The following is a 26,757-nucleotide window of genomic DNA, read 5'->3' as shown; positions in this document are numbered from 1 at the left end:
CTCGGTCATCTTATCAAGTTTGGTGTGCTTTTGTGAGATATGTAAAATCCTAGAATTTTAGCCAAGAGACAGACCTTAGAGATGGTCTAGTTGAAAACCTCGTGTCACTATCGGGAAAGTGAGGGCGAGAGCGAGGAGGAGTCGCTAAGGGCCACGATTCCTCTGTGCAGCAAAGCCAATGGGAGGCCCTGTATCCATCCACTCTCCTTGCTGTTTCCTCTGTGTCCTCCCTTCTGGTCGCCTTTATCAAGTAAGAGGCTAGCGCGCCAGTTCTCTGCTCACCCAGCAGGAAGCTGACATGTAGAAGTGAACTCCCCCCTAAAAAGAGAGTTAGTGTTCTGTTCCCTTCAGATGGAGACCTACCAAAAATGCAACTACCCTCTCCCGATGATGTTAGTACTGCTTTCATCTTCACGTGGCAGCTAGGTGTGAGAGCGGGTCATTTATTATTCTAGGATAAAATTTCCCATCTCAAGGATACAGATAAGAGAAGGACTGATTATTTAATAATCTATAATACTACACTGCAGACTGCAGTATGACCGCCCGAGGTCACTCCCATAACCGCTGGACAATAGTAAAAAAAGGATGTTAAAATTCTTTCCTTCAGCAATTAGTTCCTAGGACATCAAATGTGCCGGGTGGAAATTCTCAGTTACTGTTTTCCCACCAGTCAGCCACCTTTAAAGAAAAGGTGCAGGATAAACAAACAAACCCCTGTATCTTTTGTTTAAAAAAGGCTTATCCCAACCCTACTGCTACAGTGAGCAATGAGGTTGCCTGTGACTTTTGTGGCTAGAACAACAGTGAGAATTACAGGCCAAGGGGGTCACAATCCTGGGCCAGAAGCCTTCAAAGCATGTAAATAAACTGGGAGGAGCAATTTACCTGTTCACACTCAGTTGGCACACCTGTAACATGGGGCAGAACCAACCTCATTAAGTCGTTTGAAGTTGTGATGCTGTGTTTGGCACAGTACCCGGCACATGATACATATCTGAATGCCGGTTGTTATTAGAGCATTTAAACCAGTAAAGGCCACTTACATATAAAGTTCTGAAGGCCAAAAAGTTTTATAGACACCTTAGGTTTCTCTCCTCATGGTAGTTCAAAATACTTATTAGACCATTTTAGGCAAAAGTCAAACTAACATCTGAAAGACATAGTTTTTAACTGTGTAGCTCAATCATGGTGCCTTTTAAATCTATTTTTTATTGATTTCAGAGAGGAAGGGAGAAGGCGAGAGAGAGAGAGAAACATCAATGATAAGAGAGAATCATTGACTGGCTGCCTCCTGCACGCCCCCTACTGGGGAGTGAGCCTGCAACCCAGGCATGTACCTTGACCGGAATTGAACCAAACCCGGGACCCTTCAGTTCACAGGCTGACACTCTATCCACTGAGCCAAACTGGTTAGGGCTCAATCATGGTGCCTTTAAGGTTACCTCAAAACTAGAAGCAGCAGGTCTGTCAAATTCATTCCCTCAGGAAGCTAGGAAGTGTTTTCTGAAATATTCTCTTGAAAGAGAACAATGAGAAGAAGACCAAGATCTTTAGCGTCTCTTTACCTTCCTGCAGCATCCCAACAGAAAAACAAATGCACCGCGGGAATAGAAACTCAGCTGGAAGAAAACACAACCACATTCTTTCTTAGACCAGCTGCACATCAATGAAATTAAAAAGGAACGGGAGAGAACACGAGTGAAGCATGTTATGGTCACCTCCCAGAAATGCCTTCCCAGGCACCGAGGGGCCTATTAGCTGTTGACTCAAGACCTAGGGCTGCCCACACTTTCCTACCCATTCAACAGCTGCCACCACCTACTCGCGCTCTGGACATACGAAGACGGTGCAGAGGTTCCCAAAACCGCCCTCCACCTGCTGCAGGCGGTGACACAGGACAACTGCAACTTACAGGGTTTTGTAATCGCTAGAATGGGAAAAGGTGGACGCACTAACACAAGGACCCGAGGGCGTTACAAAGGTTAACCCTGGAAGCTAAAGATCAAAATAAACGAACAAACAGAAGAGAAACAGATTCAGGTACAGAGAACAAAACTGATCGTTGCCAGAGGGGCAGGGGTTGGGGTGGGGTGGGGGAATGGGTGAAAAGGTGAAGGGGTTAAGAAGCACAGATTGGCAGTTACAAAATAGTCACAGGGATGTAAAGTACAGCATGGGGAACACAGTCAGTAATACTGTAATCTCTATGTGTGGGGCCAGGTGGGTGCTTCACTTACTGGGGAGCTCCCTTTGTAAATTATATAAAACTCTAACCACTATGCTGTCCACCTGAAGCTAATATAAAATAATACTGACTGCCAACTGTAATTGAAAAACTAAAAAGTGAAAAAATAAAATAAAAATGCAAATAGCTATAGAGAAGAAGAAGAGGAGGAGGAGGAGGAGGAGGAGGAGGAGGAGGAGGAGGAGGAGGAGGAGGAGGGGGAGGAGGAGGGGGAGGGGGAGGAGGAGGAGAAAGTCTGACCAGGATGTTAGAGTCATGAATAGTCCCGGTCTGTGCCTGCTAACTTCTAGTAAGCTGAGTAAACTGGTGACTCAGTTTCCAACTTTATTCCTGAGAAAAGACACAAATACTTTTTTCTTCTTCTCAGCAAGGAGCCCTGAAAAATCAAGTCCTAGGGGCTTAATCACAAGGAACAACAACAGTCTGTAATTATTGGAATCGAGAGTCTAGTCCAGTGGTCGGCAAACTGCGGCTCGCGAGCCACATGCGGCTCTTTGGCCCCTTGAGTGTGGCTCTTCCACAAAATACCACGGCCTGGGCGAGTCTATTTTGAAGAAGTGGCGTTAGAAGAAGTTTAAGTTTAAAAAATCTGGCTCTCAAAAGAAATTTCAATCGTTGTACTGTTGATATTTGGCTCAGTTGACTAATGAATTTGCCGACCACTGTCCTAGTCTATCGGCTAACTAGGGTTCTTTAAGCAGGCAATCAGCTCAAGTAGACAATCTCTATTTCTCTAGGCTCAGACTGGGGGACACCTATTCCCAAGAGCCTTCCCTCAAAAGGCAGGCCACCCCTGGGAGGTACTGCACACCCCAGGTTCATCCTGGCAGGGAAACGCTGTGGGAGAGCCAGCCACTTCCTCGTAGGCGCTTCTAAGCCCAAACAACAAAAAGTGGCCGAAATTCAATAATTAGTGAGTGTGACAGCAGAAGTGGTGACCATGGAGCTAACGGACCAGAAGCAGACACAGGTAGCGGTGAATGGAAGATGCTTGACTCTAGGCAGACACTGGGCAGCAGAGAGCTAAAAGTGAAATGAGAGGTAAGAAAATGAAATTGATGGATTCAAACGACTTTCTAAGAAGTTTAATTCTAAAGGGAGGAGTTTATTTTACAGAGGAAAAACAGGGCCATGCAGGCCGAGGAGAAACATCACAAACTTGGGTTAACGTTTACAATGTAGAAAAGATAAGTGGTCATTTCTCGAAGCGTAGGAGGAAACTGGAACCAGAAGAGGGGAAAAACAAATGCATCTGGGTAAGAGACTGACACTTTTCACTACCAAACGGAGAGTGGGAGTTTAAGCCTGGACCTTGAAGGTTGAGCATTCTGCTTTGAAGACACACGGCTTACCCAGGATAGACAGATGCATGAGGCATCCCATGTTAAGAATAAGGCAAGATTCTTCCCCCAGTCCTACTTGGGGAAAAGAATAATAATAAAGCAGGGGAAATGGGACTTCTTTAAACAAGGACTTCCTGAGTGTTTATGTGGTTTAGGCCGAGGACACAGAGAAAAATGCCTAGAGTTCACAATCTGGTGAGAGTGAGGACTGTAAGCAGATAACTTCCAACGGTACAACAGCTGTGGTCACACAAGGGGACCTGAGGTAGGAGGCGGGTCACAAGGAATGAAGGGTCAGCCCAGCACTGGAGTCTTGGCCATAAAGGGAGAGTTTTAAATGCTTGACTTTGTTTACAGCAAACAACAAACAAAAGGCAGGTTAAAAAGAAGATTAATCTAACAGAAAGCACATCCGTCTAAAACACGGTCCTGGAGATGCACACACCACCAGTCAATGTCTCTTTGCCTCTTTCGTGAGAAAAGAGTTGGTAAGAATTGCACAATAAAAAACAAAGAATGCTTTTAGGTCTTATCTTGATGGGAAATGAATCAACTTAATTAGATTCCAACAGGCTTAAAGAAAGACAAGTTTAACAATTGCATTGAAAACGTCTGTATTACTGTTACACCTCTAAGGCCACTCTAAGAAGGGTTTTGACCAAAGTGTCATCCAACACAATTTACCACCTGCTTTCCGTCTGGTCACAATGTGAGGCTACGGAAGGAGAGCCTGTGAGATGCCTGTCATTATCCTAGGTGCTATGGTTGCAAAACAAAGACTCTGACCTCAACAGCACTGACATTCTAGATGAACCTTGTTTTCTATTTCAGAAAAGTTTTCATATAGGGAGTGAATTTAATCCACAGTTTAATTCACATACCATGCATTATGCCCTGTACTTGGGGGGGGGGGGTGAAGGGTGAGGGAGGCATTGGAGAGCTTCGAGTACCCCAGGGATCCTCTCCTCCCCAAGCCCCCATAGAGATCTGGCTTATTCATCACCTTAGCCTGCAAATACAATTCTTGAATAGGTGATAGCAGCACTTACAAAGTCTAACTACCAACGTGCTAAAAGGATTTAATGACAAAACACAGATTGTGCAGGTGATGTACAATTCAGCCTTCTTTGTATGGAATATATAATTGTAATTCCACTGGCCTGCCCCTCTCCCTCCCATAGCGATTACTCAGGAACAAAAGATTTCAAATACAAGCAACTATTCAAATCTACATATATAAAAGGCTAATATGCTAAGTGTCCTACCGTCCGACCGGTCGCTATGATGCACACTGACCGCCAGGGGCAGACGGTCAACACAGGAGCTGCCGAGCTGCAGTGACATGGCAGCGGTGGTTCTCAGGTGACGCACCCCGAAACCAGAGAGGACAGAGCCAATTCCTCATGGGGCTGCGCGATTCCAACTTCAGCCATGGGTTATATTGTTGCTGGGGCACTGTCAGCCCCGAATATGGTTAACTGCACACTTGCATTTGCATTCCACACCCTGTATGCCAGCAACTTTGCAGAGTGCCCTTGCACACTCCAGAACCCCTCGGGGGATGTCAGAGAGCCAGTTTTGGCCTGATTCGTTTAGACCAGGCCAAGGGACCCCACCTGCCGAAGGGACCCTGCTCACTCCACAGACTCCGGAGAGGGACAGAAGGAGTTTGGCTCCAGGGTGTGTCCAACCCATCTCGCCCAGTCCCGCCCCACTGGCCCACCTTCTAGGTAATTTCCTTTCAATGTGCATGAATCCGTGCACTGGGTCACTAGTATTATATAATTTGAACTTAAGAAGGGAATATGGGAGAAAGAAAAAAAGGGCAAAAGATGGCTGTTTTTGGTTTTATTTAAGCTAAGAACCATGAATGTCAGTCATCTGAATTGATCAAGAGCTAAAAGCAACTAGCAAATGCCTGGTACACGAGCTGATTCAGGCTCACAGCCTAGCAACACAGTGATGTGCCCGGACAGAGGAAAGCCTTGTGTGGTCCGCCCAGTATGCCTGTCAATCTTAAAGTCAAGAATATGACAAGGATGCCCACAGTCCCGCCTCCTTAGTCCCACCAAAGCAGCAATAAAACAATGAAAGAAAGACCCTATCCAATAATGACTTGTCTCTAAACATCTCCAAGTGTCACCTGAGGGGAGGAGAGCTATTAGAAACAAAGTTTACAGAGAAGGTTGCCAAATAGAAATGACCTTCTTGCAGACACATCAAAATACATTCATCTCATACTTATAGTCAGAATGCAAATTAAAATAAGCTCTTTTTAGTTATAAAACTCTTTAAGACTAAAAAGAAAAGAAAACCTCCCAGATCAAGTCCATCCTTGGAAAACTGGGCCTCCCCTAGTTTCTCTATACTGTTTCATTATTTTGTATTAATGATTTTTTTGCCCCAGAAATGCATCTCTATTTTAAATCAAAATAAGAGAGGCAAGCTATACTTAGGGTGGGTGGGGCCATGTGTTTAGTTGCCTGCTCCCCAAGTTACCAGGCCCTCAGATGCTGGTTTGGACAAATGCTGGCTGCTGGCTCACTCTACCAGCTAATTCACTCAGCACCCCAACACATCTTTAAACTCTAGCTGTCCTTAACCCTGTGAGCTGGTATTAAATCCAGCTTCAGCACCTCACTCCCCACTATACAAAGAGTCATTTTCTTGTCTCCTCTGAAGGCCCGATGCGAATGCTCTCAGCTCTCTGTCCTAAAAATGTCTCTGGACTCGGATCCTTCTCTGCTGCACTCCGAACAGGGCCCTCTGTCCCATGAGAGGCAGCTGCCCTCAATTTGTTCCTCTGCTCTTTCTCCCTTCTTTTGTGGCAGTTCATGACCCCTGGTGACCATGGTTAACCCTTCAGGTCGCTGGGCTACTAAACAAAAGCTTCTCAACCCAGGTGACCTGGGTATCACCTGCAGAGCTCTGAAAAACACCAACATCCAGGCCCCATCCTTAAACAATAAAATCAGAGCATGAGGTCCATGGTCCTGGCGTCTGAACTTTTAATGCTCCCAGGTGATGATTCAAGGCTGTAAACCTCCACAGCAAAGTCACCACCCAGGTTACAGGAAAGTGGAGAGAACTGCTCCCCTGACCCCTGTGGGGCTGGGATGCAGGGCCTGGGGCAGTGGGACTGGCCCTGGTCCATCCTTCACACAAACACCATTATTGTCGGCATGAAGAGTCTTGGAAAGAACTGCCCTAAGTATTGGAAGTGACTATGTGCCACAGAAAGTCTGAGACATACAAGGCTGGGGAAAGGTTGGTTTGTTTCGTTTTGTTTTAAATTTATGGGTGTGACAATTGTCAATAAAATTATATAGGTTTCAAGGGTACAATTCTGTAATGCATCATCTATACATTGATTGTGTGTTCCCCACCCAAAGTCCAGTCTCCTCCCATCACCATTATCCCCTCTTTCCCTCAGTAATCACCATACTGTTGTCTATGTCTAGGAGTTGCTTGATTGTTGCTTAATCCCTTCACTTTTTTCACCCAGTCAGTGTGTGCCTGGCCCATGAACAGGAGCGGAAAGCAATGATGGTCACTGAACTAAAAGGTCTATCAGCCCCTTTAGCAAGGTTGGTCCTAAATCAGTCTTGAGAATTTCCCCTAAGACAGTGTCAGCAAACTGCGGCTCTTTGGCCCCTTAAGTGTGGCTCTTCCACAAAATACCATGGCCTGGGCGAGTCTATTTTGAAGAAGTGGCATTAGAAGAAGTTAAATTTGAAAAAATGTGGCCCTCAAAAGAAATTTCAATCGTTGTACTGTTGATATTTGGCTCTGTTGACTAATGAGTTTGCCGACCACTGCCCTAAGAAATCCAGTGTCTTTAATAATTTCTAAAAACCCACCAGTCCCCCGCCTACCTCCTGCTGTCTTAGCAGAGGACTCTGTGGAGGAAGACACAGTTAAACCTCATCAAACAGAGCTGGATATTCAAGCCTAACTGGAGAGACGCCCGACAGATATTGTATAGCTAGAAGGCAAAAGGCAACGTTCCAGAAAGAGATCCTTAGCATGCAAGACTCGGATAAAACTGGTCTAATGAGCACCCTCCCCGCCCAGAGATGAGAAGTCACATAAGCTCACCTGTGTCTACAGCACAGGTGACGCATGACTATTTGTGGAATGAATGCAAAAGCAAGCAGCTTAAAAATCTCCAATGCAAATGATCAAGCATGCCACGAGAGAAGAGCAAATATCGAAAGTAAATTATGGCCTTTGGACAGCCCCTGCTGTAGGAGGAAGGCACACATTCTAACCTGGGCTTGAAGAGGAAGACAGCCCTGGCCGGGTGGGTCAGTTGGTTGGAGTGTTGTCCTGTACACCAAGAGGTTGCGGGTTCGATCCCCAGTTGGAGTACATGTGGGAGGCAGCCGATCAATGTTTCTCTCTCTCTCTCCCTCCCTCTCTTTTTCTCTCCCTTCCCCTCTCTCTAAAATCAGTAAGTATATCCCTGGGTGAGGATTCAAAAACAAAAAGTGGCCAAGACAGACAGGTGCCTCTGATGAGGTGCCTGCTACAGCTCTGTCCCACCCCAGGGCAGCATGTAGGTGATTCCCTTACTAGACATGCAAAATTTCTAAAAAGTTTGTTTGGGGGGGGGGGGGGGGGGGGGCGGGGGTTGGAGGGGAAGCTTGGGAGATATACTGCTTACTTTTTGTAAAACTCCCTCTTCAGACGAAAATTGGCTGCCCTAGAACATAAATGCAAGCTAAAGCATACATAATGCATAAAAAATATTAAGTTTTAAAATAGAGTCAGGCAACAATGAAAAATTCATTGAACAGTTTTGTATCTGTAGCTTCCTAATCTTTGCAAAAGTCAAGTTGATAAGGTACTAAAATTTATTTGATAAGGTACTAAAATTTAAAGAACTCTGTATCCTCATTTTTATCTGTTTTGAGAAAAATGTTGACACAACAATGAACTAGTTATATTCACTGGATTTTAAGATTCCTCCATAGGAAGACACACAACATGGAAAACTATTGCCTTTAGAGACCTAGTTGAATGGGGTGGGGGTGGGGGGGAGTCACCTTCTACTAATAAAAAAACTTAACCCTGTGTCATTTTCTGAGTTACTTTGAAGAGATTTTTACTTTTGTTGTTTGCTTTTTTGTTTTGTTTTTTAAAAGCATCTTTATAGACTCCTGGGAATAGAAGCTGTAACTTGATTAGGGCAACAATTTACAAACGTTCCTACATTCATTTGTTGCTGGCATTTTGATTTCTGGGTTATTGCCAAACCCACCAACTTCCTGCATACATTCCCGATGTTGGAGGACTGTAAGCAGGCAAGAAGCAACAGGAGTCCAAGATGGGGCTATGCAAAACTCTCTCATCACATAGGAAAAACTTGGGACTTGCGTTCATCCACCAAATGCCTACCTCTGTCCCAAATGCTACAGTATTTCTGAGCAACTTGCCCACATACTATTGCATGTGTGTGCTCACCACACACATAAGATCATGTAGGTGATATGTAACTGTAAATAGAGGTGATATACTTGTTCTTGAATTAGAGATCCCACAGCTATGAAATGCTGACCTAAACTAACTAAATAAATGTTCTCATTTGCCATAATGGGGTAGAAATTTGAATCTGCATCCCTCTTTATCCCTCTACTCGTCCTGATCTTCCACCACATAGCTGTACCTTTGTTAGCCTTACTCTTATCAATACAGATAAATTTCATTCCCATACATACTGCAGGCACCTGCCAAGACAGGCCTCAAGGCCCTTCCCTACCCGGGAATGGGTGTTATGAGAGTAACGTCAGCATCACATAAGTGACACAAGAGCATACACAATAAGCCCTGCTGGGTTCAGAGAAGGGAAGAGAGACGGCAGAGTCACAGCAGCTGAGGTGGATTGTGAAGGACCCAGAATTTACAGGATCGGGGACTCCAGGCAAGAATGACTGACACAGCCAAGGTGCACAAGACACCAAGTACAAACTCTGCTCAGGGACAATTGCAGGCACATTCTGGTAAGCAGAGAGCTTGTGGATAAGCCTGATCCTTGGATGAAAGAATCATGGCTTCTTACCCCCGAGCCCCAGCACTCAGCACTGTGCCTAGAACACAACAGCGCCTCAGTCGATGTGCAGGAAAGGATGTTTGTGCTGAGTGTCTGGAAATAAGGCTACCAAGATTTGTAAGACCTTGAGATCTTGAACTCAAAGATAGAAACCTCACTCTTGACCATGGGAATCCAGGCCCCAGAAGCCTGCTGGGCTATTTAGGACACTCACCTTGCTCCTCTCTCCCCCTGTGACGCTCACCTGGCAAAGCAGGAGCCCAGCTGGTCCCAACTACGCGCATCTCTAGGCTGCATGGAGCTGGAGAGAAATACCCATGTGGCCACCTCCGTCTGAATCTGATCACCAGGCAAAAATGGACATGACACCACCCTGTTGCCACTTCTGCAATCCCAGGATGCTCACTGTCCACTTGCCAAAGGGACCGCCTCCCTGCTCTTTCCCAGCTGCTCACCCCGTCCTGCCTCACCCAGCCTGTGCGCCTCTAAGAAGGTAACAGCCATGGGGCAGGCAGGAGCTCCCTCTTCACCACACCTGCCCTCCCCCTGCCCGCCCCCCCGGCCCTTCTGCTCATGTTTACCACCTTCCCTGACATGTGGGGATGAAATGGCCCTGCTGTCACCAAGAGCCAAACCCTCCACTGGGTGCCAGCTCCCAGCCATCTCACCTCCCAGCAACCACTTCTCCCTCACTGAACTACTGCCAACCTCTCAGGTGTGTTCCCACACACATTCCTTCCTAAGAAACCCCCCTTCACACCAAACTCCACCCTCACCCTGTTCTCCCTTCAAGCCAACCAACTGCCTCCTATGGCCTCTGCTCCATGGATCCGGCTCATGGAGGGCACCGGGCTCCAGGCTGTCAGCCTCAGTGGTGAACGGTGAACGCCTTGTTCTCACTGTTCTTGATCTCTCAGCTGGGGCGACCATCCCTCTCTTCAAGCCTGAACTTCTCTTGGGTTGCTCCCCACCTCACCGGTGGCCCCTCCACCGCTTCTGTGGGGCCACCTCCTCCTCCCTGCTGCACACTCGTCCCTAAGTGACCCTCCCAGACCCAGCTTTTAAATGCCATGTCTGACCAACAGTTCCGGAAACCATCCTTCCACTTTAGTAGGGCCAGTCACCACCCCTCACTGTGGGGAATGTCTCTCCCCACTCACTGTGGGGAATGTCTCTCCCCACAGTTCAACCCCGTAGTTCCTTTCCCTCAGGCCATGCTCAAGTCCTAACTTCAGAAAAATAAAAGCTCTCCCTCGCCTCCACAGCCCCACAGCCTCTCCTCTTCTCGGGCTTCCTAATGCGCCGAAAACAGGCAGCACAACAGGATTTATGACTTAATGACAGACCATCTGTAATTGTTCCCTAAATGCCTTCTTCTTCGGTGCGAACCCTTGTTCCCCACCGGGGCTACGTTTCTAAACAATCCAAGCATTCCTTTTGTGTACCTGGCACCCAGCAGGACACACCAGTGATGTCCAATGACCAGTTTTTTTGATAGAAAACAAACGTAACATTTTATAAAGTCAACAGCAAAACTCATGCACTATTTCAGTCTGTTAAAAAACCTGGACTTCGTCCCTAAGTTACCTGACAAATCATAAGTAATTTCTGTTAAATCCTTTGTCCACAATCACCATGCAGCATCTGAGGAAGAACTTCGCATTTGGAAAAGCAAGCACTAAAGGCGTACAACTTTCTATCACTGAAGTCCTCAGAATTTTTAAGACTGAAAAGAACTGAGCAGCATTTCACATAAAACATGGACATTTAAAAATTTTTACAGTACTCCTAACAAAAACGTTCAATGCAGTGTGGTTACGTTTTCATTCCATGTGTGCGCAAAAATAATGAATGCAATTTAATCCTTTAATCCAAAAGGCTGCATGAGATACAGAGAGCAAGTGTGGTCATGCCAAGAATTCCTGCTAGAACTCTCTGTGAATGTGGCTTTGGGAGTGAGTGTTGTTCACGAAGACGGTTGAAAAGACTGCACTTCGGGCTATGTTTAAGTCCAGTTCATCCACTCTGTGGAAATAGTCGTATTTTTTCATTATGAAAACACATAAATTAATTCTATCTTATCCTTGCCATCCTCTCAATTCCCATCCATTTTCCACTGAAAACAGCTGGCCACAACTAAGAGATTAAAACTCGAACCAGAGAGCCAACCTGTTCTCTCTCTAGCCCCTCTGGCTTCCCCTCTGACCAGTGGGCAGTGGACACTTGCCACTGACATTCCAGCAACATCAAAGGCACAGCATCCATAGCATCACAAGCCACACTGCTCTCTCCAAGCAGGTGGGCATGCTGGGGTCCCCAACCTTCCATGCCCTCATTTCCTCCCCATACCATTTCCTCTACAATTATCTTTCTCATCTTCCTCAAATTGGATCAGGATCGTCAGATCCTCCATCCCATCCCACAAGGAGGCCTTGGCTGCCCTGCCCTGCCCTGGATTTCTTTTGCTACATGTGCACCCCAATAGTAGAGCATTTACCATATGTTCTGAGACTTCTTCATGTGTCTTTCTCCTCAAATACCTCCCTAAATTCCTGGTGAAGAAAGACCATGTTGATGTTTATATTCTGCGCTGACTTGTAGAGTGTACACCAAAAAGTCCTAACTTCTGGTACCTTGGAAAGTGACCTCATTTGGAAACAGAGTCTTTGCAGATGGAACTACGTTCCGAATCTTGAGATGAGATCATCCTGGTCTTAGGGTGGACCCTGAATTCAGTAACTGGTGGCCTTATAAGAGAAAGGAGCGTATTTGAGACAGAGAGGGAAGAAGGCCACCTGGGGACAGAGGCGGAGACTGGGGTGGATTTGCCCGAATCCAAGGAGGGTCCGAAGCTGGAAGAAGCAAGGATCCTCACAGGGGTTTTGGAATCCTCACGTGGCCCTGCCTACACCTTGATTTCCGACTTCGGGCCTCCAGAACCATGAGAAGAAATGTATTTTAAGCTAGGAGTTTGGGGTCATTTACCACCGCCCAACTGGGCAACGAACACCTAGGCCAAACCTCATCATGATGCCTGCTGCCCCGGGAACCACTCAACAAGAAGTGTACTTCACCAAGAAGGAAAAGGAAGGCAAAGGGGGGAAGACAAGAAGCCTGGGAGCTGCAGGAGGAGCACCTGGGACATACCCCCCCACCCCCAAATATTCATTCACTGTGAGCACGTGGGCAAGTGAGTTACCCACAGGTACTCTGCTTGATTGCCTAGTCTAGTGGAAATGAAGGAACTGGCCCAGAAGACCCTCAACCAGCTCCAGAACACCCTGAACCAACTTCCTCCAGAACACCCGCTCTATTTGATCCTTAAATAAATTACAAGTTCTTGCCATTCACTAAAAAACTGTATGAATTTCAATTTCATCTAAAGAACTTTCAGGTGTCAAAAATAAAATTTTTATTAAAATGACATTTGAAAGGCACTTATAGTTTCAACAGCTCTTAAGAAATTCAGTGAAACAGCTGAACTGATACTGTGCTGCAAAGTGATTTTCTACAACATTATCTTTTCTTTTTTTTTCTTTCTGCAAAGCAAAATCAACAATTCACAAATAGCGAATCATTCCAGCTGGAACTACTGACATTTCAGGAAAACTCGACTTAAACTCAAATCAGCTTAAGTCACACTGATCCACAACCCAAATGTAGGATGACTGGGGTTTTCACCAGTTGGCTAGAGACTATAATTAAGGCCCCATACCCCGAAACATTTCCATTTCAAAGAATCGGGCTAAGAAATAAATACAGCTGCTGCCACTACCAAATGGTCAAGTGTTGGTAAAGGAGTCAAACAAAACAAAAACTATTTTACCCACTTTTATGCCTCCATAAACACACACACACACACACACACACACACACACACACACTTATCATTGTTAAACCTTTCCTAATCCAAACAGAAATGAAGACCAAAGGTGTTTGTGATGCAATTTATACTTATCTTACCTATTCTACTGAATCTGGGCTACATTAAAAACCATATTTTAAGTTTTTCATGGGTCATGCTGCTCCCCTGCCCTTCATGTTTTTATAGTGGCAGCTTTGGTTTTGTGTTTTGTTTTGTTTTCAAAAGACCATCTGAAACCATACAGGGGGACACAGAGCCTAGAAAACTCCTATTTCTCTCCAATCAAAGATCCCCTGGGAACGCTTGAAAGCTTTCCCAAACCAATGCACGGTTCGGAAAATACAATCAAGAGGACTGTTCCCCTGGAATCCGCAGAACCACGCTTGCACAACTGGGCCGTGCATCTCAGCACACACTGGCTTAGTCAGGAGACCAAAAACTTTTCCTTCCAGGTGGCAACTCAATCCGAAAACCAATCCCTCGAGTTGGAAGGCTAACAAACCCACAGTGTTCAAACCCAAAGTTCTCGGCTTTTAAATCTGAGCTCTCTCACACACACACAAAAAACAGGGCTGGCCACGGCAAGACTTCATTTCAAATACGTTTCTAGCCCTCACTAACAACTCCGCTGTAAAAGCTGCTCTTTCACTCTAAGGAAACGAAGACAGCTAAAGGCAAGGCAACCGTCTGGGGGTTGGGGGATCACACGCAGAGGCGTCCTGAGTCTGGTGTAGTTTGATGTTTTGTTATGCTGAAAACTAGCATCTGAGTGTCACTGGTGCACAGAGCAAGCTCTGGCTCTGGGAATCCAGCGCGGTTTTCTGGAAGCCGGAGCACAGGATGAATGAGCGGCAACTCTGCCAGCTGCGTGTTTACTCGCATCCTCACGTGGCACCGCGACAGGACCGCTGCGCCCCGACCGCGCGGGGCGCGCCGGGGAACCTGAAAACTTTTCCTTTGCAAACTAGCGGGGCCAGAAGCCGGCTCCGAGGCAGAGGCTCCAGCCCTCCCGCGACAGGCGCCCCCGCCGAGCCCTCCGCCCCGCAGCACCCTCGCCGCAGCTTCATTCACACAAAGGCGCGCGGTGCCGGCGGGTCCCCGCTCCAAAGTTGCGCGGAGAGCGGCGCCGCGACCGGAAAGCCCGCGAGGGCGAGGCCGGGGAGCCAGGGCTACTCACAGGGTGACCGTGCGGTTGGGCAGCGTGTCCGGGGGCAGGACCTGCGCGAGCTCCAGGCTGCTGCACACCACCTTGCCCTCGGCGGCCCCCGCCGCCCTGCCGGCCACTCGCGGCCGCCCGTCGTGCTTGCAGCCCGGGGGCAGCGCCGCGGCGCCGCGGCCGCCTCCCAGCAGCGCCAGCAGCGCGATCGGCAGCAGCAGCGGCGGCGGAGGGCGGCCCCGCCGGCGCCCGGGCGGCTCCATGCTGCGGGCCGGGGCCTGGGGACCGAGCGGGGAGCGCTGGCCTAGCGGGGCCCGGCGCCCGGGATGGCGGGGTCGCGGCGCGGGCCCGGCGGCGCCCGGAGCCTCGTGGCGGCCGGAGGACGGGCCCTCCTCGGCGCCGGCATGCTCCTTTGTCCGCTGCGGCCGCGATCGGCCTCCGGGAGCCGCGGGGTCACGGAAGCGCGGGTCCCAGCGCCGCTCGACAGCCCGGCGGGAGCGCCGCTTCCTCCAACGTTGCCGCCGCCGCCGCCGCCAACCCCGGCCGCTGCCCGTGGCGGCCCCTCCCCGCCCGCCTCCTCCGCAGCCGCCTCCTCGCGTCTCCGCCTCTCCCCGCGCCGCCCGCCGCCCGCGGCTCCGGGAAGGAGCGCGCGCTCCCGGCCCTGCCCCGCCCCGCCCACCCGCCCTGGGGCCCGACCCCACCTCGGCCTCGGGGGCAGGAGTTGTGGGGGCCCCGCGGGAGCACGGTAACTCGTGGAGAAGGCGGGAGAAAGTTCTAATCCAAACTCCAGCCCGGGGGGCCACCTTCACACGCTTCCCTCCTCCATCGCCGCCCTCCAGACAAAGCCGCCCTGTGCGCCCCTGGGGGCCGCGCCTTAGAGCCCCAGGAGCCGGGGCCTGGCCGGAGTGAGGGCGCAGGGCGGGGCTCAATTTCCTGGGAGAAGTGAGAGGCCAGGAAACGTGTCCCAAACCAACTATCTCCAAAGGAATCGCCTTCCCACCTCCCTCCCCGGGAAGGGGTTTCAAGCCTTCTCATGCCACACCGTAAGTAGCCTCATTGGTCCCCAGTGCACCAGAGCTGGGAACAGGTTCCCCGCCAGGATAGTGCGCGCTCTCGCTCGCTCTCACGTCCTGGCCTTCAGCTACTCTGGCATGGGTCCCTGCAAAGGGTGCAGTGGGGCCTCCCTGGACCAGCAGCTCTTGGAGAGAACTTTCCCATGCAGGTCCGGTGATGTCAGATGAAATCAGTTAGCTTAATAGTGAGCAAACTAGCCAAGCCACCCCAGCTGCCTGACCCGCCTCATCGTTTGCAGACCAGGGCTCACATACCCTGTGTTTAAATATTTACAAGGAGTGTATTAAACTAACAAGTAAAATATGGGGTGTCCTCCACAAATACACACACACACACACTCTGAGTAATTATAAAGACAGTGTTTATTAAAATACATTTCGTTTTCAAAATTAAGCTACGAGCTGTTAAAGTGTGTATACGTTTTGGGGGAACACCATGTGTATTCTATTCTCCTGCGTAACAACCTGGTAGGCCAGGTGTGTGTGCAGAGTCCTGGGTACCTTGGACAAGGTCTAGAGGTAGGAAGGGAACAGAGGCTCTTGAAGTACATGTCCCTTGGCCCTGGAGATTTTTCACCCCTTGGGAAGGAGAGCTAGGATGCTGCCCTCGGAAATGCAGAGCCCAGGGCAGGGCTTTTCTTGCCCGGTAGGAGTAAGGGTTCAAGGCTAGTACTACCTAAGGCCCCTACAGCGTTTATCTTAGGGACCAACTCCCAGGAACCTGTTTGTATGACTAGAACTTTCCGGGTAGGAGAAAATGGGCTTCATTTAATGTACACTATGGCATTAACTTTAAATAGCACTCCATCTGACCAACATTTTTAAGATTCCGCTATGTACTGTGTAAACCTAACAGTGTCCTCGCTAATTGTATGTCCTGTGATAAAAATGTTCTAGGTCGGTGCTGTCCAGGATGGCGACTAGGGGTGTCTGTCTAACACTGCAAACGAAGCTTGAGTGAGGTAAGAAGATAACTTCTCATTTTATTTGATTTTCATGAAAGTGCCCATCAGCAGATGAGTGGATTAAAAAAATGTGGTACATCTACACAATGGAATACTACGCTGCGGTAAAAAAGAAGGAGTTCTTACCATTTGCAACAACATGGATGGAGATGGAGAGCATTATGCTAAGTGAAATAAGCCAGGCAGAGAAAGATAAATATCACATGATCTCACTCATTTGTGGAATATAATGAACAACATAAACTGATGAACAAAAAACAGATCCAGAGACAGAGAAGCATCAATCAGAACGTCAAACCTCAGGGAAGGTAGGGGACAGTGGGGATAAGGGGAAGAGATCAACCAAAGGACTTATATGCATGCATATAAGCCTAATCAATGGACACAGATAACAGGGGGGTGGGGGCAGAATAGGGGGTGGGGGTAATGGGGGAATAAGGACACATATGTAATATCTTAATCAATAAAGAAATTTTTAAAAAATGAAAAAAAAATGAACGTAAATTTGAATCTAAATAGCCAAGATGCCTAGTGGCTACCACGTTAAACATAGTAGGTCTGGGTACTGATGGATAGATGAAAAAGTGGGAGACCATTAACCCCATCTATTTTCTTTATGAAGATAAAAGCCTCCTATTGTAGCAATATGGAGATTATAATAGCTACATATGTTACTATTGTCATGGCCACAAATTCTCATATGAACTTAGAATCTGTGACTATTTCCACAAAGTCTATCCTACCTAATAAAATAGTAATATGCAAATTGACCACACGTTCGCTACGCCCAAACCACGCCCCCCAGCCAAAGCCAATCCCACCAGCCAATCAGGAATCAGGGCGAGTATGCAAATTACCCAACAAAGATGGCGGTTAATTTGCATACACTGAGGGAGGGAGGAGTGAAGACTGAAGACAACTTAGAAGGAAGATGGAGGAAAAGCGGAAAGCAAGATGGCTGCCAGAGGGAAAGCCCGGGCGGGGCGGGGCGGGTGGCAGAGGCGCGCGGGTGCAGGCGCGGCGGCCGCACCCGCAACAGCAGCAGCAGCGGCCGCTTGCAGGATTTTTCCTGCAAATGGGCTACTAGTAGTTGAAATAAGCATGCATGTCCCTTTTGAACTTTGTTTACCAAATAACATCAACTTGGTACATAGCATCATTCTACTTCATAGGTGAGAAAATTATCTAAGTACAGAATTATCAGAAAAAGAGTTATCTCAGGTGTTACCATGACTCCAAAGAGAAATATGGAGGAAATGTGTTTTTTTTATATATATATGGGTAATTTCAGTCATTCTTGCATAGAGATCACTCACTCATACTCTCTTTGAAAATAAAAATCATTATAGATCACAACAGGTGGTATGTTTAAGCTGGAAAGAGCTTTAGGAAGTGTATCTTTCAGCACTGTAGTCCTTTGAATGCACACAACCCACAGTTATTATCATTCTGTACAAATGTGGGTTCATAAGGCACGATAAGGCACGGCAAGCAGTCCTTTCTACACGTACAGAGCTCTCAGAGGACAATACGGTCTGAAGTTTACTGTCACTTAGGCTGTGTCACACCAAACTCTTCACTTTAATTAAGCTACCCCAGCCCTGACAGCCTCTTGCAGGGCAGGTCTACCTACTGCTGCTCCTCCCTCAGGCGTCAAGAACATTACAGCATTTGAAGTTGTAGGACTTAGCAGGTCCTTTCTAAGTTTTTCTGTGTATGTGATGGCCCCACGTCCCGACACCCTATAGAAAACGTTTGAGAAGTTGCTGGTTAACCTTCTCCGTGTACACAGGCCAGTAAAGCTGTATTGCATCACCTGTTGCTGCAGGGATGGCAGATGGGCCACAGTCCAAAGCCTCTGGACGGCAGATCCCGTCTTGCTATGTTGTGTGAGGCTTGTGGGAGATCCCAGGGATACTCTCAGAGTTGCTTTGTGTTTCCTTCTAATACAGACATTGTATTCACTATGTGCATGAGTAGTCATGTAATAAATGTGTGTGTATATGCACATATGCCACCCTATATCTGAACATATTCTTTTATATGCTAGTGTTCTTTCTTCTCTCTACCAGACTTTGAGCTCCTGGAGGCTTTTCCCGGCCCCCTTCTTAAATGACTCCCTCCCACATTCAGTCAGCCCCTATTACGTTACTCTAGAATCTAGACCAATTATCTAGACTGAGTTTGGATAACATGACTTGTTCGGACCTGAAGATAGCAGCCTTTTTAAATGTATTCACATCTCCGTGTTGTGGGCCTCCCCCACTGCAATACCAGCTCTATGACGCTCTGTTCTTGTTTACTTTTTCTGGCAGACACTGTTGGATGCTGCCCAATGGCCATTCCTAAACGTTTTCTCCCTCGGAGACTGAAAAAGCTAATTACCCCCCAGCTTCCCTCCCAACAATCGGTGGCTATAACCTAGTTCTAGCCAAAAAGAAGCAAAGACTGCACTGTCCAATAGGGTAGACGCGATACATGTGTTTCAATTTCAATTTCAATTTCAATTAAATAAAACTAAAAATTCAGTTCCTTAGACACACTAGCCACACTTCCAGTGCTTGCTGGAAGATACTGTTTTAGACAGTACACATGATGGAACGGTTTCAACATCACAGAAAGTTCTATCATCAATACCCATCCAAGGGGAATTCTGCTGGGAAGCCTCAGGATAGAAGTTGTTTTTGTGATAAAAAGAGAATTGTACTAGTAAGAGATCTCTCTCGCCACCCAAAAATGAAACAGGTGTTTTGTGACCACAAGGCAAAAAGCCCAAAGGAAAATTCCAAATTATGAAGAGGAAATGTGAAGACAAAAACCATTTGGATCACTGGGGTCGTAGGTGAGCTGCCCATCGAGGCTCTGGACATATATATATATTTTTTTTTTATTGATTTTTTACAGAGAGGAAGGGAGAGGGATAGAGAGCTAGAAACATCAATGAGAGAGAAGCATCGGTCAGCTGCCTCCTGCACAACCCCTACTGGGGATGTGCCCGCAACCGAGGTACATGCCCTTGACCGGAATCGAACCTGGGACCCTTCAGTCCCCAGGCCGACACTCTATCCAGTGAGTCAAACCAGCCAGGGCTGGACTTATTTTTATTGATAGTTAATATTCTTTATTTTAAGCCACTGCTGCTGCAGTATTTGGGTGCCTAGAACAGTGTGCCTGGCACAGAGAAAGAAGTCCAAAGTGATTGTTGATTAACAAAATTTAAATCTTACTAACCGTTGTGTTCTAAACATCTAACCCAGTTCATATCCGTATGTTAGCCGGTAAGTAAAAGTGTTTTTGAATTAAATATTTTGGATAACTGGGCATAAACTCCCAGCTAAAATCAACTAACTTGAGAAGATTAACTAAAGTTTAGTCTTCTAGAAGCAAATGGAAATATGGAACTTCATGATGAAATTGATAGGAAAAAGAACAGCAATGTTTAGCACTTGAAATGTCTCAGCGACACTTCCAGGTACCCTTTTAATAAACAGAAATTCTCTGTGGGTTTGGGTGTATTTTTTTTCCAATCATTTAATGTTAATCTATTAATTGTGACAGCTTAAGTTTCTATTTTTAGTCATTACATAGTATGTGCGAGAGTGTGTGCTTGGTCATTATCCAGGACCCAGAGAGGAACAGCCATAGTGTCTCAAATAACCCCCGAGCCTCTGTAGACAGCTCAGCTTCTGTGCTGGCTGACTCCTTAGTAGAAATAGTGACCTTTGACATGCCACTAAATCTCACCTTTCACAATGAGAGTTTGAATTGGAACCAGCTTCCAAGAGCTTGGATTTTATCCCGAGGAACCATGAATTCTTCTTTTGTTTGTCTGCCGCTGCCAGACAATTCCTGAAATGTATCCCCGTGACAGTTAAATGCTCTTTTTAGGTGACCATATGTCCTTCTGAAGTGGCATATTCTTTACCCACTGCAATGTAATTATCATCCGTTGTAAATATAAAGAAGAAAAATTAGGCCAAAATTGGCCAGCAGGGCCATGTGGGGAATTACCTTGATGTTACTGTTGTCTCCAAGTACAGGACCAGGCATTTTAGCACAGAGATTGCAGAACAGGGAGGCTCACAGTCCAAATTAAGATGCTCCAATCACCTAGCTTATTATATACACTCAAAATATATGGTGAGAATCAGCAAAAGGTTAACCTACAATGGACAGGAAGCAACCAGATAACAGATCACACGATCCGAGTATTGAGTCACACCATGTTTTTATGAACTATCCAAGTTACTCCATCGGTCTGTGTCTCTTCTAACTCAGACACATCAAACTTCCCCACTGCTGGGTGTGGTTACAAGGACCGGAGTTGACATTTAAGCAAGATGGGTCAACAGGTTTAGGATATCTGGGGCCAACATCTCGCTTGCTCTATTAGAGAGATGCTGGGATAATTGTGCCTGTCCACAATTATCACACCTGATAACCAACTGTAAATGTTATTTGTGCTTCTTGGACAGAGGACGTGCTGAGCCAGATTAGATGTCACCCATGGGTAGCTGATGTTCAGCCCATTAATTATTGAGTGCCTCGTGTGCCATGCGCATACTTAGTGAATCACAAATATTTGCAATAGACTTTCTCCATCCTTTTCTACCTAGAAGTAATTTTTACCTTTGTCCCATCATTTTTATCTGCTTACCGCACATGTATTCTTTCTCTTTTATGTCTGCCATGTCTCACAAACCATTTGCCTCTCTACTTAATGTCATCTCTTCTTCCTTTTTTCTATTATTTTATAGCAAAATTGAATATTTTGAAGTTATACATTTAACACATCAGGTGGCAGATGAAACAACAGACTTTTGAGAAATTTAGAAATATAATCCATATCAGAAATATAGATGGCTTCCCCAAATAGCAGTATTTCCTGAGTATCTATTTCCCAAATATGATTAATCATATTATATCAGCTATCTATGCTATTATAAGTTTTAGTGCTATGTACCAACTAAAACTGTTAAAATCTATCAACCAATTAGTAACTTTTAATGATAGGCATAGCAGATAGGCCACTCATGAAATTTTTATCTAAATTAAAAAAACAAAACAAGCCTGGCCGGCATGACTCAGTGGTTGAGCATCAACCTATGAACCAGGGAGGTTAGGGTTCGATTCCCAGCCAGGGCACATACCCGGTTGTGGGCTCAGTCCCCAGAGGAGGACATGCAGGAGGCATCCAATCAACAATTCTCATTGATATTTCTATCTTTCTCTCTCTCCTTTCCCCTCTGAAATTAATAAAAATATATTAAAACAGTGCTTAAAAATAAAACAGTAGCTTTTCTTTCTTCGTGTCAATTAACATCAAAATCCATTTTTTGAGCTGAACAGAATGGAAGTATATTTGAAATTATACCTGTTACAACGAAGTAATTACCACTTTGAGTCAATCTCTGAATCAGTATGTTAATAAAACATTGACTCTCTTATTAAATTTCTATAATATATATTTTTAAAAATATGTTTTTATTGATTTCAGAGAGGAAGGAAGAGGGAAAGAGAGACAGAAACATCCATGATGAGAGAGAATCATGGATCGGCTGCCTCCTGCAAGTCCTCCACTGGGGATCGAGCCCACAACCCAGGCATGTGCCCTTGACCAGAATCAAACCTGGGACCTTTCAGTATGCAGGCCGACGCTCTATCCACTGAGCCAATCCAGCTAGGGCTCGATAATATATTTTTAACACCCTCATGTATCACTTAGAAGCCTCAAACATTATTAAATCATAACTTGGTTACATAAACTTCATCGAATTTTTAAATTTGAATTTGGTTATATTATATTATTCAGATTACATGGATTTTGGATAATAGGATTGTTTTAGTTTATATTTCAACAAATCACAGTGCATGCATAGCTGTCTGTAACTTTATCGAATGCTAAAATATAAAGGAGTGTGCTAAAGTAGGAAAAAGCATTGCGTTTTGCAGTTGGGATGTCTGGATTAATGTACTGACTAACTTTAGATGGGTCACCTTGGGCAAGTTACTTAACTTCTTAGTGCCTAGGTTTCTTCATTTGTTGTGGGATTTAAAATTTAATTCAATTTAATATGGTAGCATCAGAAGCATCAAGTACATGATTTGCACACAATAGGTGCCTATTGAAAGTTAGTTGAACTTGAATCTAGCTCATTGTCTCATATTCCAGACAATGAAGCTGAAACCTAATGAGGCTAAATGAATGTGTGTCAGGGTTATACCCTTGGTTCATGTGAAAGCCTGAACCAGAGAGCTGGGAAAACATTGCAGGAGTGATTGGTTCCCCTGTAAACCTGTAATCAGACTTTCTTTTTAACCTGGTCATGAGTTATGATGCGAACAAGTCACTCACTGAATATCTCTGTTTCCCTACCAGCAACATTGAGAGGCCAATAATCGCCCCTGCCATTCTGGTAACATTGGAAAGGTAAAGAAGTAATGCATGGAGTAAATCACTGGGGAAAACATCCTGTGTAATGCTAACCTGTCATTATAAACATTATAAATTACAAAAGCATGTCATCTGTAGTGACACTACATTACAATTATGAATATATCAGCTCCTTTCATCTCTAGATTTCTAAATTCCTCCACAAACAGTGCTGTGAACATTCTTAGCCAATTCCTCGACAGCTCTACTAGCAAGGCAAAACGGAGATTTGAAGCAATTATGCAGAAAATTCGGGAGGAATCACGTCTGTCCTCTCCACAGGGTCTGACTTGCATGTCCCATTTGTCCAGGTAATGACCCCAATTGTTCTCATTCCTTTGCAAGTGAACACCCATCACGATACAGATTAATACACGGACATTGTAAGTTCAGTTCAATACACCTGAGATGCTTCAGAGGTATGGTCCATGCAGGGAAAGCTTTTGTCTTGTTTATTACTGTGTCCCCAACCCTGAACAGTGCCTGGCGTGCAATAGGCCCTCCATAACTGTTTGTCCAATGGATAGATGAATGAAGGAATGAATGAAAGAACGAATGAGCCAAACAATGGATAATATTTCTCCATTTATTAAGGTGTCTCCTCGTGATAACGAATAACCACAATCTAATTGTTTTAAGGAAACTTAAGCAACACTTTTATTTATGAAGTCAACTCTTAGCTCAGTTCACTCTGCTTTGAAACTTCTCACATGTGCAACTTACCTCTTAGAACTATTTGAATATTTGTTGCTCTCACTGCTAGAGTCTGCTCTGAATCTGGCAAAGTTACTCATCTAATTGAAGCCTGCTTGGCTGTAAAAAAAAAAAATCTATATATTAAGTTCTAAATCCACTTAATTAGCTTCCCTAATCTTCATTATATAAAACACAGTCCCTTCTGATGGGAATATATAATCAAAACAACCTGCCGGCAATTAATGGGGCAATGTGCAAGGTGGGGCAAAAATAGGCTTACAGTTGTTGGAATGGAAAATAATACAGTAATTAATAAATAATAAGACAATAATACACTTTGTGTTGCCTGTACTCACATCTGTGAACCTGCTTTTGCCCTGCCCTTTATAACGACTCTTAGGAGAGAGGGAGATTCTGTCTAGGGCTCTGACCAGTGCTGCGCCTAATCATTCCTTGAGGACCTCAGCGGTTATTGGTTCCTCAGCCCTCTAAGAATATTTTCTGCTTTTGTTCTTCTTTGCTTTGTGTACCCATCCTCTGCATCTCCTCCCCACAGTAAGACTGAAAAGAGGAGCGTTAAGGATCACTTATTTCTTAGGTCCCTCCTCATAACACCATGGAATTCTATCAAACTCCTATGTTTGTCAAAACTATTGCAGGCGCGCCCTAACTGGTTTGGCTCAGTGGATAGAGCGTCGGCCTGCAGACTGAGAGGTCCCAGGTTCGATTCTGGTCAAGGGCATGTACCTTGGTTGCAGGCACATCCCCTGTAGGGGGTGTGCAGGAGGCAGCTGATCGATGTTTCTCTCTAATTGATGTTTCTAACTCTCTATCCCTCTCCCTTCCTCTCTGTAAAAAATCAATAAAATGTATTTTTTTAAAAAACTATTGCAGGTGAAAGTGACAGAAGCACAACTCCAGCTTAAACACAAAGGGAATATAGGATTGGTTCCTGTGAATGGGAAGGTGCTTCAGGCATAGCTGGCTGGACCTGGAAGCTGAAGCGATATCCCCAGGTCTTTCACTTGCCATCTCTTCTCCCTTGGTTGGCATTGTTCTCTGGCCAGAACCACTCACCGGGTAACTAAAGAGTCATTGGTAGCTCCACCATCATCTTCATATTGTAAAATCCCAGCAAAACCAGAGTCCTCTCTCCCATTGTTCCCAATGGGGGCTATGACTGGCCTGCCTTGGGTTACAATCCTGAAGGAGGAGTGGGGGAATGAAGTCCTTTGACTGATCTGGCCTGGGTTGAAAATACACCTGTTGGAACAAGTGTAGGATAGGGTGAGTTCACCAAATACATAACTGATGACAGAAAAAACTGTTTACTATGCTATCTTTACCTCTAATAGTATATCAGTTAAACAAAAAAAGAAGAAGAAGGAAGTAAATGTCCCAAAATGTTCATCACAGTTGTTTCTGGATGGGAGGCCTGCAGGCAAATTTTAATGGCATATATAATAAAAGGGTAATATGCAAATTGACCCTAATGGTGGAACGACCAGAACAACTGCTCAACCAGTCACTATGAGGCGCACTGACCACCTCTTGGTCCCTCCCTCCAGCCGGCAGGCTCTGATCGCCTGATGGCAAATGGGGAACTGGGGATGGGTGGGTAGGGGGGCAGGGCAGCCAGGGAAGATGGCCCTGAATACAGGCCAGGCCTAGGGACCGTACCCGTGCACAAATTTCGTGCGCTGGGCCTCTAGTGTGTGTGTGTGTATATATATACACACACATACACACACACACATACATACACACACACATATACATATATTTGTGTGTGTATATACGTGTATGTGTGTGTGTGTGTGTGTGTGTGTGTGTGTGTATATATATATATATATATATATATATATATATATTCTCACTGGAGGATATTTTCCATTGATTTTTGGGCGAGAAGAAAGGAGAGAGAGACACAAACACATCTGTGAGAGAGAGTAACATCTATCAGTTGCCTCCTGTCTGACCCGACTAAGGGTCAAACCCGCAGCCTAGGTATTTGCCTTGAAGAGGAATCAAACCTACAACCATTTTGGTCTTCAGGATGGCACACAACCAACTGAGCAACCCAGCCAAGGTCTTTATATTTTTTGGTTTTTGTTATTTTTTAGAGTGCACATATATTACTAATATAATTTTAAAGATATGGATTATTTTCAGTATTCCTTTTATTGAACAAATGAATGAATGTTATTGCTGAGTTTACTGTGCGTAAAGTACTTTTCTCAGTGCTGAGAGCCATTAAATGAATAAAAAGGGCTTTGTCACTACCTTCAAGATATTTGTTGTCAGATGGGGAGGACATTCATTTAATTGCTGCTGTGAAGGTCTTTAAATTCTTTCAGCAAAGGATAATTTCTATTTAAAAGTTACCAGCTGCCGAAACCAGTTTGGCTCAGTGGATAGAGCGTCAGCCTGCGGACTCAAGGGTCCCAGGTTCGATTCCGGTCAAGGGCATGTACCTTGGTTGCGGGCACATCCCCAGTAGGGGTTGTGCAAGAGGCAGCTGATCGATGTTTCTCTCTCATCGATGTTTCTAACTCTCTATCCCTCTCTCTTCCTCTCTGTAAAAAATCAATAAAATATATTTTAAAAAAATTTAAAAAAATAAAAGTTACCAGCTATTATTGCTCACTGCTTATCAGCAGATTTCTCTCTTTCATAACAGAGAGAACAAAAATTTAAATATTTAAAAATCATAAAGTATGTTTTAAAATCATATTTATATGCATACCTATAATCATATAGGTGTATATGTGTGTACACATATATACCACAACAAGACACAAAGCTCAAATATATTAATCTTATCTCATAAAATTTTATATTCTGCCTGAACATATCATGTAAAACAAAATCAAAAGTCAAGTTGCTAAAAAGAACTTTGAAGTATATAAGGTGGAGGAATATTTTA

General features: G+C 45.4%; 1 protein-coding gene across 1 annotated transcript in view; it reads right to left on the bottom strand.

The window, feature by feature from the left end:
* The window catches only part of ADGRA3 (adhesion G protein-coupled receptor A3), a 115,010-nt gene extending 99,807 nt beyond the window's left edge, over positions 1 to 15,203 (bottom strand). Inside the window, exon 1 of the mRNA XM_008140346.3 lies at positions 14,686 to 15,203. Within this exon, the coding sequence (XP_008138568.3) occupies positions 14,686 to 14,927 (242 nt within the window). The 5' untranslated portion in view covers positions 14,928 to 15,203. The remainder of the gene's footprint in view (positions 1 to 14,685) is intronic.
* Between the last annotated feature and the right edge of the window lie 11,554 nt (positions 15,204 to 26,757).

This window comes from Eptesicus fuscus, chromosome 2, assembly GCF_027574615.1.
Source record: "Eptesicus fuscus isolate TK198812 chromosome 2, DD_ASM_mEF_20220401, whole genome shotgun sequence".
Classification (NCBI taxonomy): domain Eukaryota; kingdom Metazoa; phylum Chordata; class Mammalia; order Chiroptera; family Vespertilionidae; genus Eptesicus; species Eptesicus fuscus.
This window is presented reverse-complemented; position numbering and strand designations above follow the sequence as displayed.